Source organism: Lycium barbarum, chromosome 12 (assembly GCF_019175385.1).
Source record: "Lycium barbarum isolate Lr01 chromosome 12, ASM1917538v2, whole genome shotgun sequence".
NCBI classification, from domain to species: Eukaryota; Viridiplantae; Streptophyta; class Magnoliopsida; order Solanales; family Solanaceae; genus Lycium; species Lycium barbarum.
The window spans coordinates 3,602,215-3,622,208 of NC_083348.1; the positions used below are offsets into that span (position 1 = coordinate 3,602,215).

At 34.4% G+C, this 19,994-nt stretch overlaps 2 protein-coding genes across 3 annotated transcripts; one reads left to right on the forward strand and one right to left on the reverse strand.

The window, feature by feature from the left end:
* Nucleotides 1-4,635: 4,635 nt before the first annotated feature.
* Nucleotides 4,636-6,715, forward strand: LOC132621314 (GEM-like protein 6). The gene is made up of 4 exons (XM_060335536.1): nucleotides 4,636-5,593; nucleotides 5,692-5,766; nucleotides 5,925-6,199; nucleotides 6,281-6,715. Exons 1-4 carry the CDS (start codon nucleotides 5,461-5,463, stop codon nucleotides 6,461-6,463), a joined length of 666 nt encoding a protein of 221 aa, XP_060191519.1. The 5' UTR covers nucleotides 4,636-5,460; the 3' UTR covers nucleotides 6,464-6,715.
* A 3,505-nt stretch (nucleotides 6,716-10,220) lies between these two features.
* On the reverse strand, nucleotides 10,221-14,626 carry LOC132621313 (uncharacterized). Of its 2 annotated transcripts, XM_060335535.1 has the most exons (3): nucleotides 14,196-14,626; nucleotides 11,762-12,690; nucleotides 10,221-11,171 (listed from the first exon to the last, which is right to left on the reverse strand). In XM_060335535.1, the coding sequence occupies exons 1-2, from the start codon at nucleotides 14,557-14,559 to the stop codon at nucleotides 11,789-11,791; spliced, it is 1,266 nt and encodes a 421-aa protein (XP_060191518.1). In that variant the 5' UTR covers nucleotides 14,560-14,626; the 3' UTR covers nucleotides 10,221-11,171; nucleotides 11,762-11,788. The 2 variants fall into 2 exon arrangements, with proteins under 2 accessions (XP_060191518.1, XP_060191516.1); XM_060335533.1 differs by having other exon boundaries at nucleotides 10,664-12,690.
* Nucleotides 14,627-19,994: the final 5,368 nt, after the last annotated feature.

A 19,994-nucleotide genomic window follows, 5' to 3' on the forward strand; every position in this document is an offset into this window, starting at 1 on the left:
TGGTCCTGTCTCCCGACGAGGATGATTATGTTGAGGTCCAATCTCAGACGTGGATCAGGCCATCAGAGGACATTCTGAGCATACCAGCGGTACAAGATCCCAAGAAGAGGAGAAAGGGGGATGGGGACGATGGCGAGAGCGCAAGGGGGAAGGGAAGAGCGGATGATCATGACTTAGAGCACCCTGTTATTAAGAGGAGAAAGGGGGATGGGGACGATGGTGAGGGCGGTGGGGATGGTATTAGCCTTAGGCCTCAAGATAGTCTCAAGAATCCACATGTGGGACCCATCCACAATAGTATATATGTAATTACGTTCTATAGTTTAAGTAAATATTATATTTTTTGTGTATCAATTTGCATTTATAAATATTATCTTAGTCTTTATTATCGTTTATAACTAACTCGTGTGACATCCTAAATTAATCATAAAACAAATATTGACATATTTGAAATAACACGCTTAAATTTAAACCCTAAAAATTAAAAAAACTTAAAGCTAATGATAACAAGTTTTCAAACAAAAACTTACTTCGAGCACTTTTCTACCACTAAAACAATGACCCGATCTTTTGCGTATTCTTGATGTATTGAGCCTACATTATTAATCGCACAAAAAAAAAATAGGGTTCTATATAAAATATTGACGTTCCGGTATCTTGAAGCATGATTAATCTATGACCAAAGTATGGAAAAAATGTGAAAATTTCAACGAAAGAGAGTAACTAACCCCCCCAAAAAAAAACTATCAAGGCCAAATAACGCTGGAAATTCCTGCGTTATAGGAAATGACATCATTAACATATGAAATTTCTACGTTAAAGGAGTTAACCGTCCCGTTATGTTAAAGGTACTTTGATAATAACTTTTTTTTTCTTGGGATATTTTGATTCATTTTGGTTTTTATTGCGTCATTTAGGTTCCGTACTCGACAGTATGCGGGCTGGCCGGCCGGCCTCAAATCAATTTCTCCACTTTGGGTTCATAGTTTACTACACATAAAATTCTAAATCTTGTGGCATCACATATATAACTTTTCAAAAGTGTTGGGATCTCGATATTGCCTAGTGGCCCCGCTGATTTCGTATTTTATGTATCCAGTGTCCCATTATTGAAGTGTGTGATCAATTTATTTGAAAGAGTGAATTGGTATACAAAGAATACACTTATGGAGTAATTATGTTTTCAACACATATATAACAAGACCAGAGATTATTAGTTGACCAGAAATACATGTGCCGTCGTTGAATTCTACTTGTGAAAGATTTTTGAGAAGCTTTAATTTTATTTCATGTAAATTTTTCTCTAAATTTTGTTTTCAATATCCCAAAAATGTTGCCTATAACATTTGGACCCCTCAAAACCATTGTGTAAGTGTTTGTATATTGCATTAAACCCGTAGGGATCTAGTAGCTCAATTGGTTGACTATCTAAACTCTCACCTTGTTGGTGAGGGTTCGAATCCCCACGTTGTAATCTCCTCTCCTATTTTCCCTACCCCTCCCCCGCTATGTAATAAAAACCAATTTTTAAAAAAAAATATATATATATATATATTGCATTAAACCCAATGGAATCCAAGGGCGTCATCACTTTCTTTCCCCACCCTCGTTCTCCCAGCTTTAAAGCTTTCTTTGAAAAAGTTATTGAAAATTGAGATTTTATACAAACTTAAAGAGGAGAGGTTTGAAATTTGGCGGAATAGCCTGGGAGGCCTTGTACTTGTCCTGAATTCTCATCCTGTTATCCCTACTTACATGTTTACCAACCAAACCCTTCTACCTTTTAAAACAAAGCATTTTAAGCGGGCAATTCGCAGAATTGCCCTTTTTTTGGGGTGGTATTTAAATTTTTCCCTTCGGCTAAAACCCATAGGTTTCGGGTTCGAACCCCCGCTCAGCCAAAAATTTTTAAAAAAAATTGCAAAGCAGAGTTTAAATTTCGCTATGCCCCATCCGGCAGACTTTTAGTCATGTTTAATTAAAAGTCTGGCGGAGGGGGCAGACTTTTCCTTGAAGCATATATACGTATTTGTTTTTAACTTTTCAAGGTAAACTTTTAGTAATGCCTTAACTAAAAGTGTGCTCCATAAAACATAACTAAAAGTATGCCCCATAAGGCGTAAGTTTTCCTTAAGGCATAACTAAAAGTTTGTCTTATAAGGCAAAGTTTAAATTTTGCTATGCCCCCTCCGGCAGACTTTTAGTTGTGTTTAACTAGAAGTCTGCCGGAGGGGGCAGACTTTTAGTTGTGTTTAACTAAAAGTCTGCCCCCTCCGGCAGACTTTGCCTTGAAGCATATATATATATATATATATATATATATATATATATTTTACTTTTCAAGGTAAACTTTTAGTTATGCCTTAACTAAAAAGTGTGCCCCAAATACATAATTAAAAGTATGCCCATAAGGCGAAACTTTTCCTTAAGGCATGACTTAAACTTTGCCTTATAAGGCAAAGTCTATGCCTTAAGAAAAGTTCTTGCCTTATGGGGCATAATTTTGTTATGCCTTAACTAAAATTCTGCCCCATAAGGCATAACTAAACTATGTTTTAGGAAAAATTCTGCCTTATGGGGCAGATTTTTAGTTATGCCGGATCCGGCATAACTTTAGCTTTTCATTAAAGATTGTATGTTGGATCCGGCATACACTCCCCCAGTCCTGCCTGGCGAAATTATTTTTTTATTTTATGCCTGAGCGAGGGTTCGAACCCAGAACTTCATGTATTCGCTCACCTTTTCAAGCAAAGGGCAAAACTTAAAGACCACAAATATGATGAGCAAAATTTAAAGACCACCCCCAAAAGAAGGGCAATCCGGGCAAAAAAATGATTTTAAACCATTTTTCAGCCCGATCATGGTGCTTGTAATACAACGCTTACACGTCATTTTAAAATGACACTTAGAAATTACAAATAAAAAAGTAAAATAAAAATAAAAATGGAAAAAACCAGACCATCATCTTCCTCACCATTTTTGCTCAAGATTTTCCAACCAAACTTCATCAAATCTCCACCAAAACACTTGAAGTTTTAATTGTAACCTCCAGGCAACTTTATCAACAAACCCCAATAACAATTTGGAGCTTACAACCAAAAATTCGACAAGCTCATTTGTGACTTTTTCAAGATTTGTCCGAAGATTCGATTTGTTTTTCTTCTTTTTTGAGCAACGGTCATGGGCTCATGGCTGGCAGCAATGAAATTAATGCTAGCAAATCCAAGGTACCATTTATTCTCTTTAATTTGTAGTGAAATTATGAGTAGTATTAATTTGTTTACATTCAAATCTCTTATGTAGTTTATCGTTTTCATCTTGTTTACTGGAAACCTTGGCACATCTGGAGCAAAATCAAGGAGCAAATTTGATGGTTCAAGGTTTTTTTATTGGTTTGAGAGAACAAAGAAAGAAAATAAAGCATATGATCTCAATTCCATTTCTTCGAATTCTATTAGCCCCAGAAAATTCTGACCCCAACTGTTTCTCTACCAGCCAAAAAACTTCAAAGAATTAATCAACTAATCCCTTTGAAGAAGAAGCAAGGCAGCAACTTAAAAAAAAGATTTAATGGTGACGAAATTTGGACAGAAAAATCCAAACACAGAAAAGAAAAGTCAACAAAAAAAAAACGTGGATTTTGATCAATAATGATGAATGAATAATGAGGAAGAAGATGCATGTCAAAATATGCCAAAAATTGACTATTGGTGTCTTTTCAGAAGGCCTCACACCCCTTAAAGGCATGTGAGACAACACTTGTGTCAAAAATGCCTCGCATGATGATAAGGGTTTAAAATGCTTTAAAACTAGAAGGGTAAGGTTGGCAAACATGTAAGTAGAGACATCGGAATGATAATTCGGGACAAGTACAGGGACCTCTTAGGCTATTCTGTCTTGATATTTCTTTTTAATGTGAATCTCGACAACTATTTCCTCTAAAAATTTGACCTCAAAAAAAGAAACAGAAAAAAAGGATTCCATTCCCGTGTGTGCGTCACCTGATTCTATATATGGATGTGTATTCCAGCTGGAGTAACCTATACCATCCTATAGATTCTGCCATTACACCTCAAACATGAGATTCTTAAATAGAAAAATAATGCAATTAACTCCAAATCAGCAAAGATTGGTTAGTCCTATCAGATTGTTAGCTGTGATGGAAGACTATGCTTACGGCTTACCTGACATAATAAGCAGCGTACACAATCTTGATTTTTTCTAACTTAAAATTGTTTCATCTATCTCAAATATTGTCGAGACACCTAATTAAAATTCAGTATATTAAAAGAGATTCAACATTTGTTTGCGTTTGCCTGTATGTGAAAAATCGTATATACTTCTGACTTTGATCGATAAAGACAGAAATGAACACGAGAGATACCTACCTCTCAGCGATCAAGAATGATAGATTTATATACTTGTCCAAATTAATGAGGAGTAATTTTAGCCTAACCTACACAAATAATAGAAGATGTCTTAAAATGCAGGCAGATCTGACAATTAACTCGCAGCAATTTTGAGAAATAATGAAGCATTCTGTTATTAAATCCACTTTAAGTAATACCGTGGTTTTTTAAAGTAAATTACCTTAAACAAATGAAGATCTAATTTCTGTCTCTTTTCAGTAAAACTTGGTAACCGGAAGTGCGGAAAATGAAGAGAGCTATGTGATCATACCATATTGAAACTTGAGAATTCAATGAAATGTTGACGAACATTATTGACAAAGCTACTTTTGTATGATAGTGAAAGCAGAAATATGTCCAACAAAATAGGAGTGAGGCAATAGACCGTCTGACCAGAAACCAGTCGGCAGACACATGCCAATCCAACTCAGCACTCGTAAGTTGGGTGAATTACTGTTTTTGATAAGGTGACATAAAATTTCAGCATTCTTTACCTTTTTGTTCAATCTTACAGAAAAAGGAAAAAAGTAGGTTACATCACAAACTAAGCATGCCAACTCACAAAGTTAAAGCACCACATCAGCACACAACTCTGGATTATAAAATAATGCAACAGAACTTAGCCTACTAATTTATATTAGCAGACAGCTAGAAGGCATTTCCAATGCAAACAGACACAGATTAATGGGACCGCAAGGAAAGATATAAAATGATTGAAATATTAACAACAATAAAAAGACACATCCAACTTGGATTGCACTATGATCTTTGACCATTTCAAACTTTAATCAATATAAAGATTATCGATCACATCTTGGAAGATTTCAGCCGACAACCCACCTTAACAATTTCCCTTTTCCTGGGTTACAAAAGAAAATACTAAAGAAATCTTTTATTTTGGATGACTCATAGCTGACTCATGCAACAATTATGTTCAAGATTCAACAACTCCCCATAACTCCCTATTTATAATACGTGAAATAATGGCCTTCAACCATCATTAACAAGAAACTTCTTTCTCACTTAACTGAAAAACACAGCAACCCTTCCAATGACGAACCTATTGACAGATAATGTGATTGCAATTCCCATTAATGCAGAGACATTCTCATTTCAAAGGCAGCCAAAAAGACTTATGTTACATCCTGTTTGTCAAGAACATGTTTCTTCTAATACAAAGCAAAGTGAGTATTCCTTTTAACTTGATAATCTATAAGTTGAATGTGTCCAAATCATTGAAGAAAGAGATCATTAACAGTGTTACATCTACTTGAATATGCAGGAAAATCAGTTATCTGCAAGATAAACAAACTTGGAGAAAGGATGGATTGTCTTGCACAAGGCATCCGTGAACATGGTATGTGTTTAATAAACTTAATGAAAACCTCAACAAAAGTTTTGAGAAGTAAAACAAAATCCATAGCGGAGTAATATTTAAGTGCATACCCATATCTACGTGTAAGAACGGAAATTATTGATTGCAGTCTCTCAAGTGTTTCATCTTTGTCCTTGCAGTGAGGCTAAGCCCAAAGCTGACAGAAACTGTGAAGGGTAAATTGAGCCTTGGTGCGAAAATTCTTCAAGTAGGAGGATTGGAGAGAATTTTCAAGAAGTTGTTTAGCGTTAAAGATGATGAAAAGCTACTCAAGGTTTCTCAATGCTATTTATCAACTACATCAGGACCAATGGCAGGCCTTCTCTTCATATCTACAGATAAGGTAGCATTCTGCAGTGAGAGATCAGTAAAGATTTCATCTCCAACTGGAAAGTTGCTTAGAATCTGTTACAAGGTAGTTACCTACACAGTTTTAACTATCTCCAATTTTTTTGTCATCTAAAGCACAATCTAAAAGCATTTTCCCAATATGCAGGTTATGATCCCAATGAGCAAGATATATAAAGCCAAAGAGAGCGAGAATATCCGAAAGCCATCACGGAAGTACATTCAGATAGTCACAGAGGACAATTTTGAGTTCTGGTTTATGGGATTCCTCAATCATCAAAAGACATTGAATTATCTCCACCAGGCTATCTCAGGATCTCAAGCATGCTAACGAAAGGGAAAAAAAAGAGTTCCTTTCTCTTTCTGTTTTCTGATACCTAACATTATCAATGTACAAATGTTGATTCAAAATTGAACAGTCATATATCTGTATAGTTTATCACAAAAGCTCAACTGTCTCAGAGAAAAGATTTTAGTTTTGCTTTGACAGCCTTGGGGTATATTAACGGAAAGGAATTTTGAACCGACTTGCTCAATATGATGCACCGAGGTATAAAATACCTACTTCACAATGCTTTGTGGATTTCTTGAGTTGTCCCACACTCTATCGGGATGTAAATTTTAAGTGGCCTTTACATTTGGTTGGTTGTAATGGTAGTTTTCTCACAACCTGAGACCAAAATTATGTTCATGATATAATTTGAGAAACGAGTTTCCCAATGAGAAGTTGCAACTATGGTAACAATAGAATCCAACACCATTCATGAATACTGAATTGGTACCAAATATAAAAGAAACTAGCAACAGGAAATGCTAAATTTATGCAGTTTATGAACTTGTTCAGGCAATTAGATCAAAATGCAATTCAATTACCTATATTAGCACCTTTCATATGTAGACAACGAAACAACCTTGGCCAACTACATTTTCGAATAATCCAGAATATAAAGCGATTCTAACAAGGAAACTTAGAAGTCAAACATACCCACAATTACTGATCGGTTTTATGCCCCTTCCAACAAGGGGAGGAAAGAGTCCTAACCAAACGATTCATTCTTTTATGATCAAGGCTCAGTGCTTCAGTTTCTCTTTTTTTTTTTTTTTCTTTGTCTGATAACTCAGATTTTATACTTTGTGAATTTCTTCAAGTAATGGTGGTGTCCGGGTCAGCTTACATATGCTTCAACTATTTGACCCACCAAGGTTTAGGCAAATGAGACCCTGATCTCCAACGTTTGGACCCATCTCATTCACCATGTATGGAAGTGCTTATACACAATTACATTTTCTTTTGACAATGGTAACATTATACACAATTACGTAGTTAGCTACAACTTCACAAAGTATATGTTGAGGTCTCACACATGCATATATATGAGCCAGCACAGGTTAATTGGTCATGAACAGGAAAAAAGGAGTTGTTTATCAGTCTTGGTAATACATTGCACCATCCAGCAGATTATGGCATCTGAATAACACTGACATCATACCCCAATGATAAGCAAGTATTCCAACAGGATAATTTGATAGGTCATATGAAAACTTCAATTATTTTTACAACTATACCCACAGTCAAACTCAAAATTATGGTAAGCTCATCTCATAATCTGACAGTATAACAAACAATGGGGCGCAGTACTAACTTACATGGATGATGAAGAAGATTTTTTCCTGGGAACAAAAGAAATCTTCTCTTTTGGATGACCCATAGCTGACTCATGCAACAACTATGTTGAAGAATCAACAACACCCCATAACTCCCTATTTATAATGCGGAATGGCCCTCATCATCAACCAAAGACTGGTTTCTCACTGACCTAAAAAATTCAGCAATTCTTCCAATCAAAATAGGTAGCTCAATGATGAACCTACTCAGAGATAACGTGATTGGAGTTCCCATTAATGCAGAGAGACTTTCATTTAAAAGGCAGCCAAAGAGACTTATGTTACATCCTATTTGCCAAGACCATGTTCCTTCATAAAGCAAAGTGAGTATCCCTTTTAACTTGATAATCCATAAGTTGAATGTGTGTAGTAATCAAATCATTAACATTACATCTACTTGAATATGCAGGAAAATCAGTTATCTGCAAGATGAACAAACTTGGAGAAAGGATGGATTCAATAAGCTCAACGAAAACCTCACCAAAAACAAGTTCCCCAATGAGAAGTTGCAACCATGGTAATAATGGAATCCAACACCATTAGTGAATTCTGAATTTGGTACTAAATTTCAAAGAAAGTAGCAAATGCTAAATTTATGCAGTTTGTGAACTTGTTCAGGCAATTAGATCAAATGCAATTCAATTACCTATATTTGTGTACACAACGAAACAACCTTAAGCTATTTTCAGTGGATTATTTTTTCAGAGAAATCTGAACCAGTTAAGCTCTTTTCAATCTCTGTCAAAAAGAAGACTGCCTTGGTGAGAAAATGCTCAAAATACCCCTCAACGTTTGGCCCAAATCCCAACTACACACCAAACCTTTGCGGGGGTCCTATTAACCCCCTGGTCATTTTAAAAGTGGAATATATTGCTCCCTAAATGCTGAGGTGTCAAAGAGAGTGTATTTATTCTCTCTTAGAGAGTGAGAGATAAAAATAGTTTATTAAAAAATTATTTTTAAAAATATTTTTGTTTAATATTAATTTTCTGATTTCTTTAATTCTTTCTCTCTTTTTTTTTCATTTTCTCTCTCTTATTTCTTCTTCTCTTCAATAGGTCATCGGATTTAGGTTGCCGGAAAAATTTTCCGGCGAACTCCATTTTTCTCATAATAACAAATAAAATCGAAACAAGAAAGTTCAGAATTGTAGTGTTCAGAATAATCAAAAATCAAAACCCAAAAAAATTCCAAGTGCAAACTTTTTCTTGTAAACATCTCCTTGAATTGGCTCCATCAATGGCGTTAATTCACCTACTGAGTTCTCCATCTCTATTTTCCTCCTCCACCACCCAATCACCCACTTTATTTCCCCTCCACCATCAACCTACAAGTCCCATTTTATTATCCCCTTCCGCCATTCTTTTCATACTCCTAGTAGTACTAGTAGTAATACTGTAACTTATTCTGATGAATCTTATAGATCTCATTTTTCTTCAATGTACTCTTATTTTTTCCCTAATTCATCACAGCAAGTTCAAAATTTTTCTAACCCCAGATCCCAAAACTCAACTTTTGAGCCTCCCAATTTGGAAAAAAATTTGGGTATTGGTAAAAATGAAACTTTGAAGAATGATTCACATGATAAAGTTGAAATCTTGAAGAACCCCTCAGTAGTAGCACCAACATCTTCATCTGGTTTGAATCAAGAATCATCAAATGTGAAAAATCAGACCCCAAGTAAAGATTTTGATGATAAAAATGAAGTCTTGAAAAACCCCTTGAAGCCTAATGTAAATGTGACAACACCAGTATCTTCATCTTCATTTGTAAAAAATTTAGTTGTGTCGTCAAAGAAGAAAGATGAAGATTTGGTTAAGATGAAAGATGAAGGTGGGTGGTGTTCCAGCGGAATAAGGTGGAAGAGAAAGGAAAGAAATAGAATAATAAATAAATAAAAAAGGGAAAGAATAAGAAAAAAATGAAAAATAAATGTTTTAATTTAAATTAACACGTGTCAGGGTGCGTGCACTTCACCAGCCATCACATATGTGGGTGTGGCTTTTTAAGGGTGAGTATATTGCATATTGGACAGCCACATCAGTAAAAAAGGGGCATTTTATTACTGGAAAAAATTGTCCAAGGGGGTAATAGAACCAACACAAAGGTTAGGTGTGTAATTGAAATTTTGGTCAAACGTTGGGGGGTATTTTGAGTATTTACTCCTGCCTTGCCAACCACATTTTCAGATAATCCAGAACATAAAGTGATTCTAAGAAGGAACTTAAAAGTCTGGAACATACCCACAATTACTGATCATTTTTATGCCCCTTCCAACAAGGAGAGGACAGAGTCCCAACCAAACAGTTCTTTTATGATCAAGGCTCGGTGCTTTATTTTCTCTTTCTTTTTTTTTTTTTTTCTTTTTTTCCTTTTCTGATAAATCAGAATCTATACCTTATGAAGTTTTTTTTAAAAAAAAAAAAGAAACGGTGGTCTCTAGGTCAGCTTGCTAATGCTTCAACTATTTGACTGGTTACATGCAATCCCCCACCAGCACAAGTATCGGGTAACTCTGCCACTAAGGGTTAGGAAGACGGAATTTTAACCTTGGTCTCCAAGATTTGGACCCACTTCATTGACCATGTGTGGAAGTGCTTATACACAATCACATTTTTAGCTACAACTTAACATAGCATTTTTTGACGTCTCACGCATGCATATGTGTGAGCCAGCAAGGTTAATTGGTTGTGAACCGGGAAAAAGGAGTTGTTTATCCGTCTTAGTAATACATTGTACCATCCAGAAGATTACTAACACTGACATCATACTCCAATTATAAGCAAGTATTCCAACAGGATAATTTGGTAGGTCCATACGAAAATTTTAATTATTTCCACGACTACATTTACAGTCAAACTCAAAATTAAGGTAAGCTCATTTCATAATCTGAAACTATAACAAACAATGGGGGCCGAATACTAATTTACAAGGATGATTTCGAAGATTTTTTATAAGATGAGTGAACAGATGAAATTGATGCGCAATAAAGCACAAAGAATGGGAATAGAAGACTGACATCAGCAGCTCCTAGTCATATGACAAGTCAAAGGTCACTTGCTGAATCGGACTAAGCAGGTTCAGCTTGCGCATACTTCAACTATTTGACCCACCAAGCTCCAAGAAAAGTTAGCTTTACAAGATTCAGGAAACTGGAGTCCAGCCTCCTCACACCCTGCTTTCGTGATATGAAGGAAGGACCGCATATCTAGATACTTGAGAGACTCACATGAGTTCAAAAGCTTCTTAATTCCTTCAACTGTGTCTCTGGACAGCTACCTTCAAAATTTTCGATTCCACAATTAATTCCTCACTTCCTAATTGTTGAAATTGAGCATCAGTAACCTCCTCGCAGCATCCAATATCAAGAACTTCTGAATCAAATAAAGACATCTATGAGCTTTCTTTGAGTTCTTCATGTGGTCAAACGAGGTAGCTTTCTTTCAATGATTTCTTTTAGCATTTATTTGTCCTTGGCATGAGCTCTATGACAAAATTTACCTACTTGAAGACATGAGGGCAAGGCTTACTTAAGAGTTCACAAGTTAATATCTTCACAAGCACATAAGAGCACTGATCATATGACGTTTCTGCTTTTATGTTCTTTGCTGCTTCAATTTCTGGTAAAGAGAAGAGAACTACTTTTCAATGCCGTGTGGATCTCTTGAGTTGTTGCACACTGTATCGAGATGTAAATTTAAGTGGCTCTTACATTTGGTTGGTCGTAATGATAGTTTTCTCACAACCTGAGACCAACATTATATTCATGATATAGGTTGAGAAACAAGTTTCCAAATGTGAAGTTGCAACCATGGTAACTATGGAATCCAACACCATTCATGAGTTCTGAATTGGTACTAAATCCCAAAGAAAGTAGCAATAGCAAATGCTAAATTTATGCAGCTTATGAACTTTTTCAGGCAATTAGATCAAAATGCAATTCAATTAACTATGTAATTAGCACCTTTCATGTGTAATGGTAGTGTCCGGGTCAGCTTGTGTATACTTCAACTATTTGACCAACCAAGCTCCCAGAAAAGTTAACTTTACAAGATTTAGGAAACTGGAGTCCAGCCTCCTTACACCCGGCTTTCGTGATATGAGGGCACGACCGCACATCTACATACTCTAGAGATTCACATGACTTCAAAAGCTTCTTAATTCCTATAACTGTGATCTTTGGGCAGTTACTCAGCTTCAAAATTTTCAATTCCAAAATTAACTTTTCACTTTCTAATTGTTGAAATACAGCATCAGTGACGTCCTTGCAGCATCCAATATCAAGAACTTGAAGCTTTCTGCATCCTGAAAGTATACAATCCAATGAAGAGTCGGAAATATTCAAACACCAATCCATCCTCAGTTCCCTGAGACTTTTACTACAAGCAACAGCCAATGACTTCATGGACTCATCAGATATGTCACGGCAACCACCGATAACAAGCGTCTCAAGATTTTTGCAGTTATTAGCCAAGGATAAGATGGACTCATCGCCAACTTCGCAGCAATCCAACAGCTTCAACGTACTAAGTATCAATGCGCAAGCTTTGGACACCGCAGATACGCCGATGTCACCAATCTTTCTGCATTTGTTAATATCTAAATGCTTTATCTTTCGGCAACCTTCAACGAGAACACATAAACCTGTATCAGTAATATTGGTGCATCCCTGCAAACCCAGCTCTTCTAAATTGTGGCAGTTTTTGGACAGAGCTTTCAATAATGAATCTGACATGAATCTACAGCCAACAAGATGCAAGGTTCTCAACTCATGACACCCCTCAGCAACAGCTGACAAGCCCTTGTCTCTCAGCTTACTGCAGTATGATACATCTAGGGATTGTAAAGAAGAGAGGCTGGATCCGATTTTAGCCATTCCATTGTCAGTTATGCCTGTAAATTTTGAATATGGATCCAACAAGGTAAGTCTAACAGGAGACGTTAATCAATTAAGAGTAAGTGCTTGATAGTGCTGTTGAATGAAAAATAAGAGTATACAGTGTTAAATTAAAACATCTGGAATAGCTCGAGTAAGTCTAAAATTCGGAAGATTGGTACACAACTATTCTCGAGTTATGTAGCACAAGATACATCAGTACCTAATTTCTTCTTTGCTATTAGGAGATACATATCCAAAGCTTACTATCCAACAGTATAATCATCTACCCAATACCATTCAAGTCATTCGGATCAAGATTTGAGAAATAACCAATTTGGCAAATATTAGCCCCATATAGAGCCAAGAATCTTAGCCAGAATTATATGAAAGAATGTTCAATGCTGATATAGTCATTAATGGGACCATGTGAATCAAAATCAAAGCTCTACATTATGCTTCTTTACCTTGAAGAACTAGAAAATCCAAGTTGCCAGGGCAACTCCAAACATGGCTAATCCAGAATGTTCAACTATATTGCGTTGTAATAAGCTAAACCCATGGAAACAACTCGTGTTTCTACCACATCACGCAATTTTACAAGAAATTCAAAAATATACACACATTTTTACTGTTCTTCCAAATACAGAAGTACTCAAAACCTTAATATATCCACTAATTACACAAGGATAGGTAGCAAAAACTAATATCTTTCCCAAAATTTAGTTAAGTTTACCACCAAAATCTCAAGGAATAACACTGAAATAGTCAGCAATTACATAAAGGGTATTAAAAAATTCAATCATCTACAGAGGAAAGAAAAAAAAAGCTGACCTTTAAATGTTACTACCACATTGCGCAATTTTACAATAAATACAAAAATATACACACATTTTTACTTCTTTTTTTTGTTTGTTTTTTTTTTTTTTTTTTTGTTCTTCCAAATTCAGAAGTACCCAAAACCCCCATAAGTTCACTAATTACAAAAGGATAGGTAAAAGAAACTACTCCATCCGTCCCAATTTATGTGGCACTTTCCGATTGCGAGTGTCAAATAAGCTATCCTTTGACCACAATATTTTCATGTCCTATAAATAGTTTGAATTGTCAATTATAGTGACTTATACTTCCTCCAGATCAAAAAGAGTATCCACTTAGCTTTTTTTCTTAGATCAAGAAGAGTATCCACTTATCAAATCAAGAAAGAATTAACCTTATTTTTTCAGATTTACCTCTATTAAGTGTTATGAGATCAAATCTCAATACCTATTTAATTAGAGGCAATTTAGTCAAATTAACTTTTTTAGGAGTTAATATTTTTTTAAGGATGTGCGAGTGGACCTCACTTTGATCCCGAGGGAGTAGTATTTTTGAAAAGTTTGACTTTGGAAGTCCGAACTTACACATAAATTGGGACAGAGGGAGCATATCTTTCCCAAAAATTTGGTTAAATTTAACACCAAAATCTCAAGGAATAATTAAAGAAATTCAATAATGTACAGAGAAAAAGGAAAAAGCAGACCTTTACAGTTGCGAAGATTGAGTATCCTTAAAGAAGAGAAGGAAGCGGCAATAACAGAAAGATCAGAATCAGTAACGCCAGGGTAGAAACACCTATTCACAGAGTGAGATAGACCAAGCTCATTCAACCTACTGAATCGGGCCGCTATATTGCGCAGCATGTGAGGCCCGGCCCGACCACAAAGTTTCTTCCTTTCTGTACTCTGAATGTAAAGCCATCGCTGGCACACCAGCCCGAATACCTCTTTGTCTTTGTCGCTATCCAACCTAGATACAACTGCCCGAAGCTCGTCGTCACCCAGGAAGTCGTTTATGCGTACAACACTAACGACACCCTTTTCGAACTCAGAATCGTTGGATGCCATTGGGGAAAAGTCTAACGTCTCTAATCGCAACAGTGTGGTAAAAAGAAGCACGAAGGAAGAAAAAAAGAGGGTTTTCCTTTTCTTTTTATTTAGGGAAAAGGTGCAAATATACCCTTAACTTTGCGATTTAGAATAAATGTGTCCTCATTATAAAAGTGGTGCATATATACCCTGCCGTTATAAGAATGGTGTAAATATACCCCTATAGTTACAAAATGGTGCAAATATATCCTTTTCACTAACGGAATTTTTTAAAAAAATCATTTAATTTATTTTTTAATTAAAAAAAAATCTACCTATATTTTCTTTAGTAGATATAATTTTCTAAAGCCACATGGTAATTTTTTTTCTGGTGTGTCGGGTCTGCTAAGTTTCAAAAAATATCTCCGTGACTTTAAAAAAAAAATTTAAGTCATTTATTTTTTTACTTTAATTTGACTTCTTCTTTTTTTTCTTTTTTTTTTTGGTACCATTAGAATACTTTCTTGTCCTACATGTGCTTTGAGATCGTACTCGATTAAATAAATATAGTTGCATGAAGCAGCATAAGTGCTAACCTGATTTTAAAAATAAAATAAAATAAAAAACTAAAACGTTAGGTTATTTCGTACGTCAAACATCTGTAGATCTACTAGTGATGAGGTATACATAGGTGGAAATAGACTACGTTAGGTTATTAGGAATTTTTTATTTTCTGTGATTTTATTGAGATAGACTAAAAGGATGGCTATACGGTACGGCATCTCAATAAAATCACAGAAAATAAAAAATTCCTAATAACCTAACGTAGTCTATTTCCACCTATGTATACTTCATCACTAGTAGATCTACAGATGCTTGACGTTCGAAATAACCTAACGTTTTAGCTTTTTTTAATTTTTTTTAATTTTTAAAATCAGGTTAGCACTTATGTTGCTTCATGCAACTATATTTATTTAATCGAGTACGATCTCAAAGCACAAGTAGGATAAGAAAGTATTCTAATGGTACAAAAAAAAAAAAAAAAAAAAAAGAAGTCAAATTAAAGTAAAAAAATAAATGACTTTAAATTTTTTTTTAAAGTCACGGAGATATTTTTTGAAACTTACCAGACCCGACACACCAGAAAAAAAAATTACCATGTGGCTTTAGAAAATTATGTCTACTAAAGAAAATATAGGTAGACTTTTTTTTTAATTAAAAAATAAATTCAATGATTTTTTTTTTAAATTCCGTTAGTGAAAAGGGTATATTTGCACCATTTTGTAACTGCAGGGGTATATTTGCACCATTTTTGTAACGGCAGGGGTATATATGCACCACTTTTGTAACGAGAGGCATATCTGCTCTAAATCGCAAAGTTGAGGGGTATATTTGCACCTTTTCCCTTTTATTTATTACTCCTTGTATTCACATTTACTTGTCGACTTTTAAATTTAAACACTCTTTAAAAATTAATTATAAATAAAGAATATATTTTGCCATAATATTCATGTTAATTAGTGTATAGTCTCAATAGATTTGAAAAATAATTTTAAAATGAGTAATTAATGTTAAAATTAAAACAAAAAAAGATTTTTGTCTTTGTCTATGCTAAAGTGGACAAATACTTCTTTCGTTCAATTTTACTTGTCCACTATAGACTTTGCATACCCTTAAGAAATAATAAAGGCTAAAATTATGAAAACACCCCTAAACTTGACACGTTTTTGTACTTTAATCCCTGAACTATTGACCCTCTTAAAAACACCCCTAATATTGGCCAACTCAATTTAAATTCACCCTCGTATTAGGACACCTCAGCAGCGTGAATCCACGCGATGTCCACTTGGCATTTTCTTACTATGCCATGTGGCAACATGGGTTGAATTTAAATTCAATTTGCCCATATTAGGGGTGTTTTGAAGTGTGGCAATAGTTTGGAGACTAAAGTAATAATTTATGCCAAGTTTAGGAGTGTTTTCACTACTTCAGTCAATAACAAATGAAATACATATTTTATCATGATACTCATATTAATTGTGTATAATTGTATTGGATTTCGAAAATGATTTGAAATGAATAATTAATGCTAAGGCCAAAACAGGAAAAAGAAATTGTTTTTCTCTTCATATATAAAAGTGGACAAGTAAAAGTAAAATTCTATTTTTTAGAATAGCGGATAAGTACAAGTGAATGGAAGGAGTAAAAATAAAATTTTATTTTTAGTATAGTGACAAGAAAAGCGAACAGAAGGAGTATGATTATGATGTTTATCTTGACAGGATGATTATGATGTTTATCTTGATCACTTTGGGGCCGTTTGGTATCCACATAAATATTCTTGGGATTAAAAAAGTATGATTTTATTTTTGTTTGGTTACTAATTCGGGAATGAGTTAAACCAAAATTAGGAATAATACTAAATAAGTTATCTCTGGCAGATAGCGGAATAATAGTACCAGAATTAGTTGTCCCTCGATAAATCAGGATAAGTTGTTTTGCCAGATAATGGAATAATAGTTCCAGAATTAATTATCCTTAAATAAAACATCAAATGAAAAAAAAAAAAAAAAAAAAAAGCCCCTGAGATCCCTCAACCCTTTTACTACTAAATAAGGTGGAGGATATTTTTATAAACAAACAACTTGTTCTTAAAAATTATGTAATGCATGTTATTTTTAATAAGCAAATCAAACAATCAATAAAAAAGGGTAAAATGACATTTTTAATCCCAATGTTATTAGGTAATTCTTGTTTTAGTCCCTATCAGTGGCGTACGCAGGATTTTTTATAGACGGTGTCGACATTTAAAGAAATTGAATAAATACCAAATCGTTATAACATCATATTAATGGAAAAACATATTCAAATCATATAAATAAAACACAATTCATGTGTAATCTCCTCAACGAGTTTTCATAGTTTGAAATGTAATTAAAACAGCCTCATTAAAAATAGTAATAAATACTCTTTTTCTATATACGCTCTCAATTGTAGTAGTAGTTTTTTCGGAAGGGTATTTCTAAATATATTTAAGGCACAAAGTAAACACTCAAAAGCTCTTCTCGACGAGTTTTCTTATCAAATATATTTAAGGCACCAAACAATCACTAAACATCGTCCATTCTATTCCATAAATTAATCTTAATTAATTTCATTGTCGAGAAAGCTAATCGCTAGTAATCGCCAATCAAGAGGATAAGTTTCATACTTCTTTCTCTAGTTTTTTGGAAAGATAACCAAGTCCCAAAAGATGGAAAGAACTTTTCCCGGACATCAAATTAATAGTATTAATTTAAATAAACCCCAAAAAATTCATGAAATTGAATTCACAAAGAAAATTAATGTTTGTCATAAAAAATTCCAACAAGAAATTAAGAGGAAAAGACAAAAAAAATAAAATAACTTACAACATAAATTGCAGCAAATAGCACGCCTTGCTTGAAATAGTAGAGGGAAATGAGTAATTATTTTTTAAAGTTATGGTAGAATAATCCTAATATAAAGTGGAGGTCTTGTTGCTGAACAGACATATCGTAGTCCGGCACGTTTGACTTTTTTCAACTAGGGGTCTGTGATCAAGCCTCGCTCGCAACATCTTATTTTAGCAGATAGTGGGGATCTAGTAGCTCAGTTGGTTGACTATCTAAATTCTTACTTTGTTGGTGAGGGTTCAAAACTCCACGTTGTAATCCCCTCCCCCATTTCCCCTTCCCCTACTCCTATATAATAAAACTTTTTTTAAAAAAAAAAAAAATAGTAGATAAAGTGGGAAAAATTGAAAAAAACAAAAACTCATATGCCGCCCCCCATGGGTTTTGAACTCGGGACCGCAGTTCAGAAGCTAACCGCTACGCCAGTGAGCCGGAAGACTATTTGCGTCAAGGGGTGTCATTTATATCATTTGTATTAGTATTCTGTTTTTGCACCACACATATAAACATGTTTACTAAAATTTTCCGAGGAAGCAGTGTCGGATGACACCCCTTGTCATAATGTGGGTCCGCCCTAGGCCTGTTAACCGGTTTGAACCGGACCGGACCGGTAACCGGTTAATAAACCGGCCGGTTTCCGGTTCAAAAATCGGAACCGGCCACCGGTTCCGGTTTACCGGTTAAAATAACCGAAACCGGACCGGTCCGGTTCAAAAGCGTCAAAACCTCTTTTTTGTTTTGTTTTTTTTATATTATATATATATTATAGTATTTATTAGTATATTGTAGGTATATTTACATATGTTATATTTATTTATAAGTAAGGTTTATATATTAACTGACTAACAACAATACAAGCAGCATATACGTATATATATATATATATATATATTAAGTTATACTACATATACCTAAAATATACTAAGAATATACTTATATCTATCAATATACTTAGGTTATATAACTTAAACACACACACACACACACACACACACACATATATATATATATATATATATATATATATATATATATATATATATATATATATATGTTTAAGTTATATGTATACTATATATACTTATATATTATAACTTAAGTTATTTATAACTTAATTTTTTTCTAAGTTTATAAATTCGTATTTTATAAATTAAGTATATTTATATAATAAGTATATTCTTAGTATATTTTAGTTATTTTTCAAGTATATAACTTTCTAGTTTTTAATTTAAGTAGATGTATATTATAAGTATTTTCTTAGTATATTTTAGGTATATTCCTAACTTAATATAAGTAAAAATATGAACACAAGTAAATAGAAGAAAGCTCAATGAACCATATATTTTATTCATTCTTGGATAACATTTATTTGCAAGATGTAGTTTTTTTTAACTTGCAAATAATACATAAGTTGCAAAGAAATAGTAGAATAATAAAATCACCAATTCTCAATCATTTGGTTAATTTCCGCCATATCATATTCGGCCATGGAGATATCTTCAAAGTCTTCCATTTGGTCCGGTCCACTTGCTATCAAATCTTCAATCTCTTCCGCTTCGCCTTCCTCCGCTTCTAAGTTTTGGTTGCGTCGCTTCAATCTAATCCAATCGCGAATGCACACTAGTACTTGCAAGCTAAAGCCGGATAATGAGTGTCTATGGTCTCCAATTTGTTGTCTTCCTTGGCTAAATGCACTCTCCGAAGCCACGGTTGATACTTGAACCGTAAGGATATCTCGAGCCATTCTTGAGAGTATCGGATGACTTGCCTTGTATTTCTTCCACTATGCTAAGACGTCCAACTCATCTAGTTCCTTGATATCCACATTTGGCTGCATCAAATAAAAGTGATATTCATCAAAGTTTGCATTACAAGAAGGAGTTGGATGTGAATGTAAAACTTTTAAACCCGACAAGCCCTTTTTGCTACTTTGAGAAGTAGTAGGGCGTGGAGCAACGGGTGTAGCATGTTCTTCCAAATTAGAATAATGAGTAAAAACTTTTCTAAACTCGTCATCAATAGCGAGTTCGGCTTCAGCTA

What these genes read in the sequence shown, in the direction of transcription:
- LOC132621313 (XM_060335535.1), bottom strand. Translation starts at nt 14,559, where the DNA reads ATGGCATCCAACGATTCTGAGTTCGAAAAGGGTGTCGTTAGTGTTGTA. An exon ending in CAATCTTCGCAACTGTAAAG is followed by an intron (nt 12,691 to 14,195) that starts GTCTGCTTTTTC and finishes CAAAATTTACAG; the next exon opens with GCATAACTGACAATGGAATG.
- LOC132621314 (XM_060335536.1), top strand. Translation starts at nt 5,461, where the DNA reads ATGACGAACCTATTGACAGATAATGTGATTGCAATTCCCATTAATGCA. An exon ending in ACAAGGCATCCGTGAACATG is followed by an intron (nt 5,767 to 5,924) that starts GTATGTGTTTAA and finishes TTGTCCTTGCAG; the next exon opens with TGAGGCTAAGCCCAAAGCTG. An exon ending in TGCTTAGAATCTGTTACAAG is followed by an intron (nt 6,200 to 6,280) that starts GTAGTTACCTAC and finishes CCCAATATGCAG; the next exon opens with GTTATGATCCCAATGAGCAA.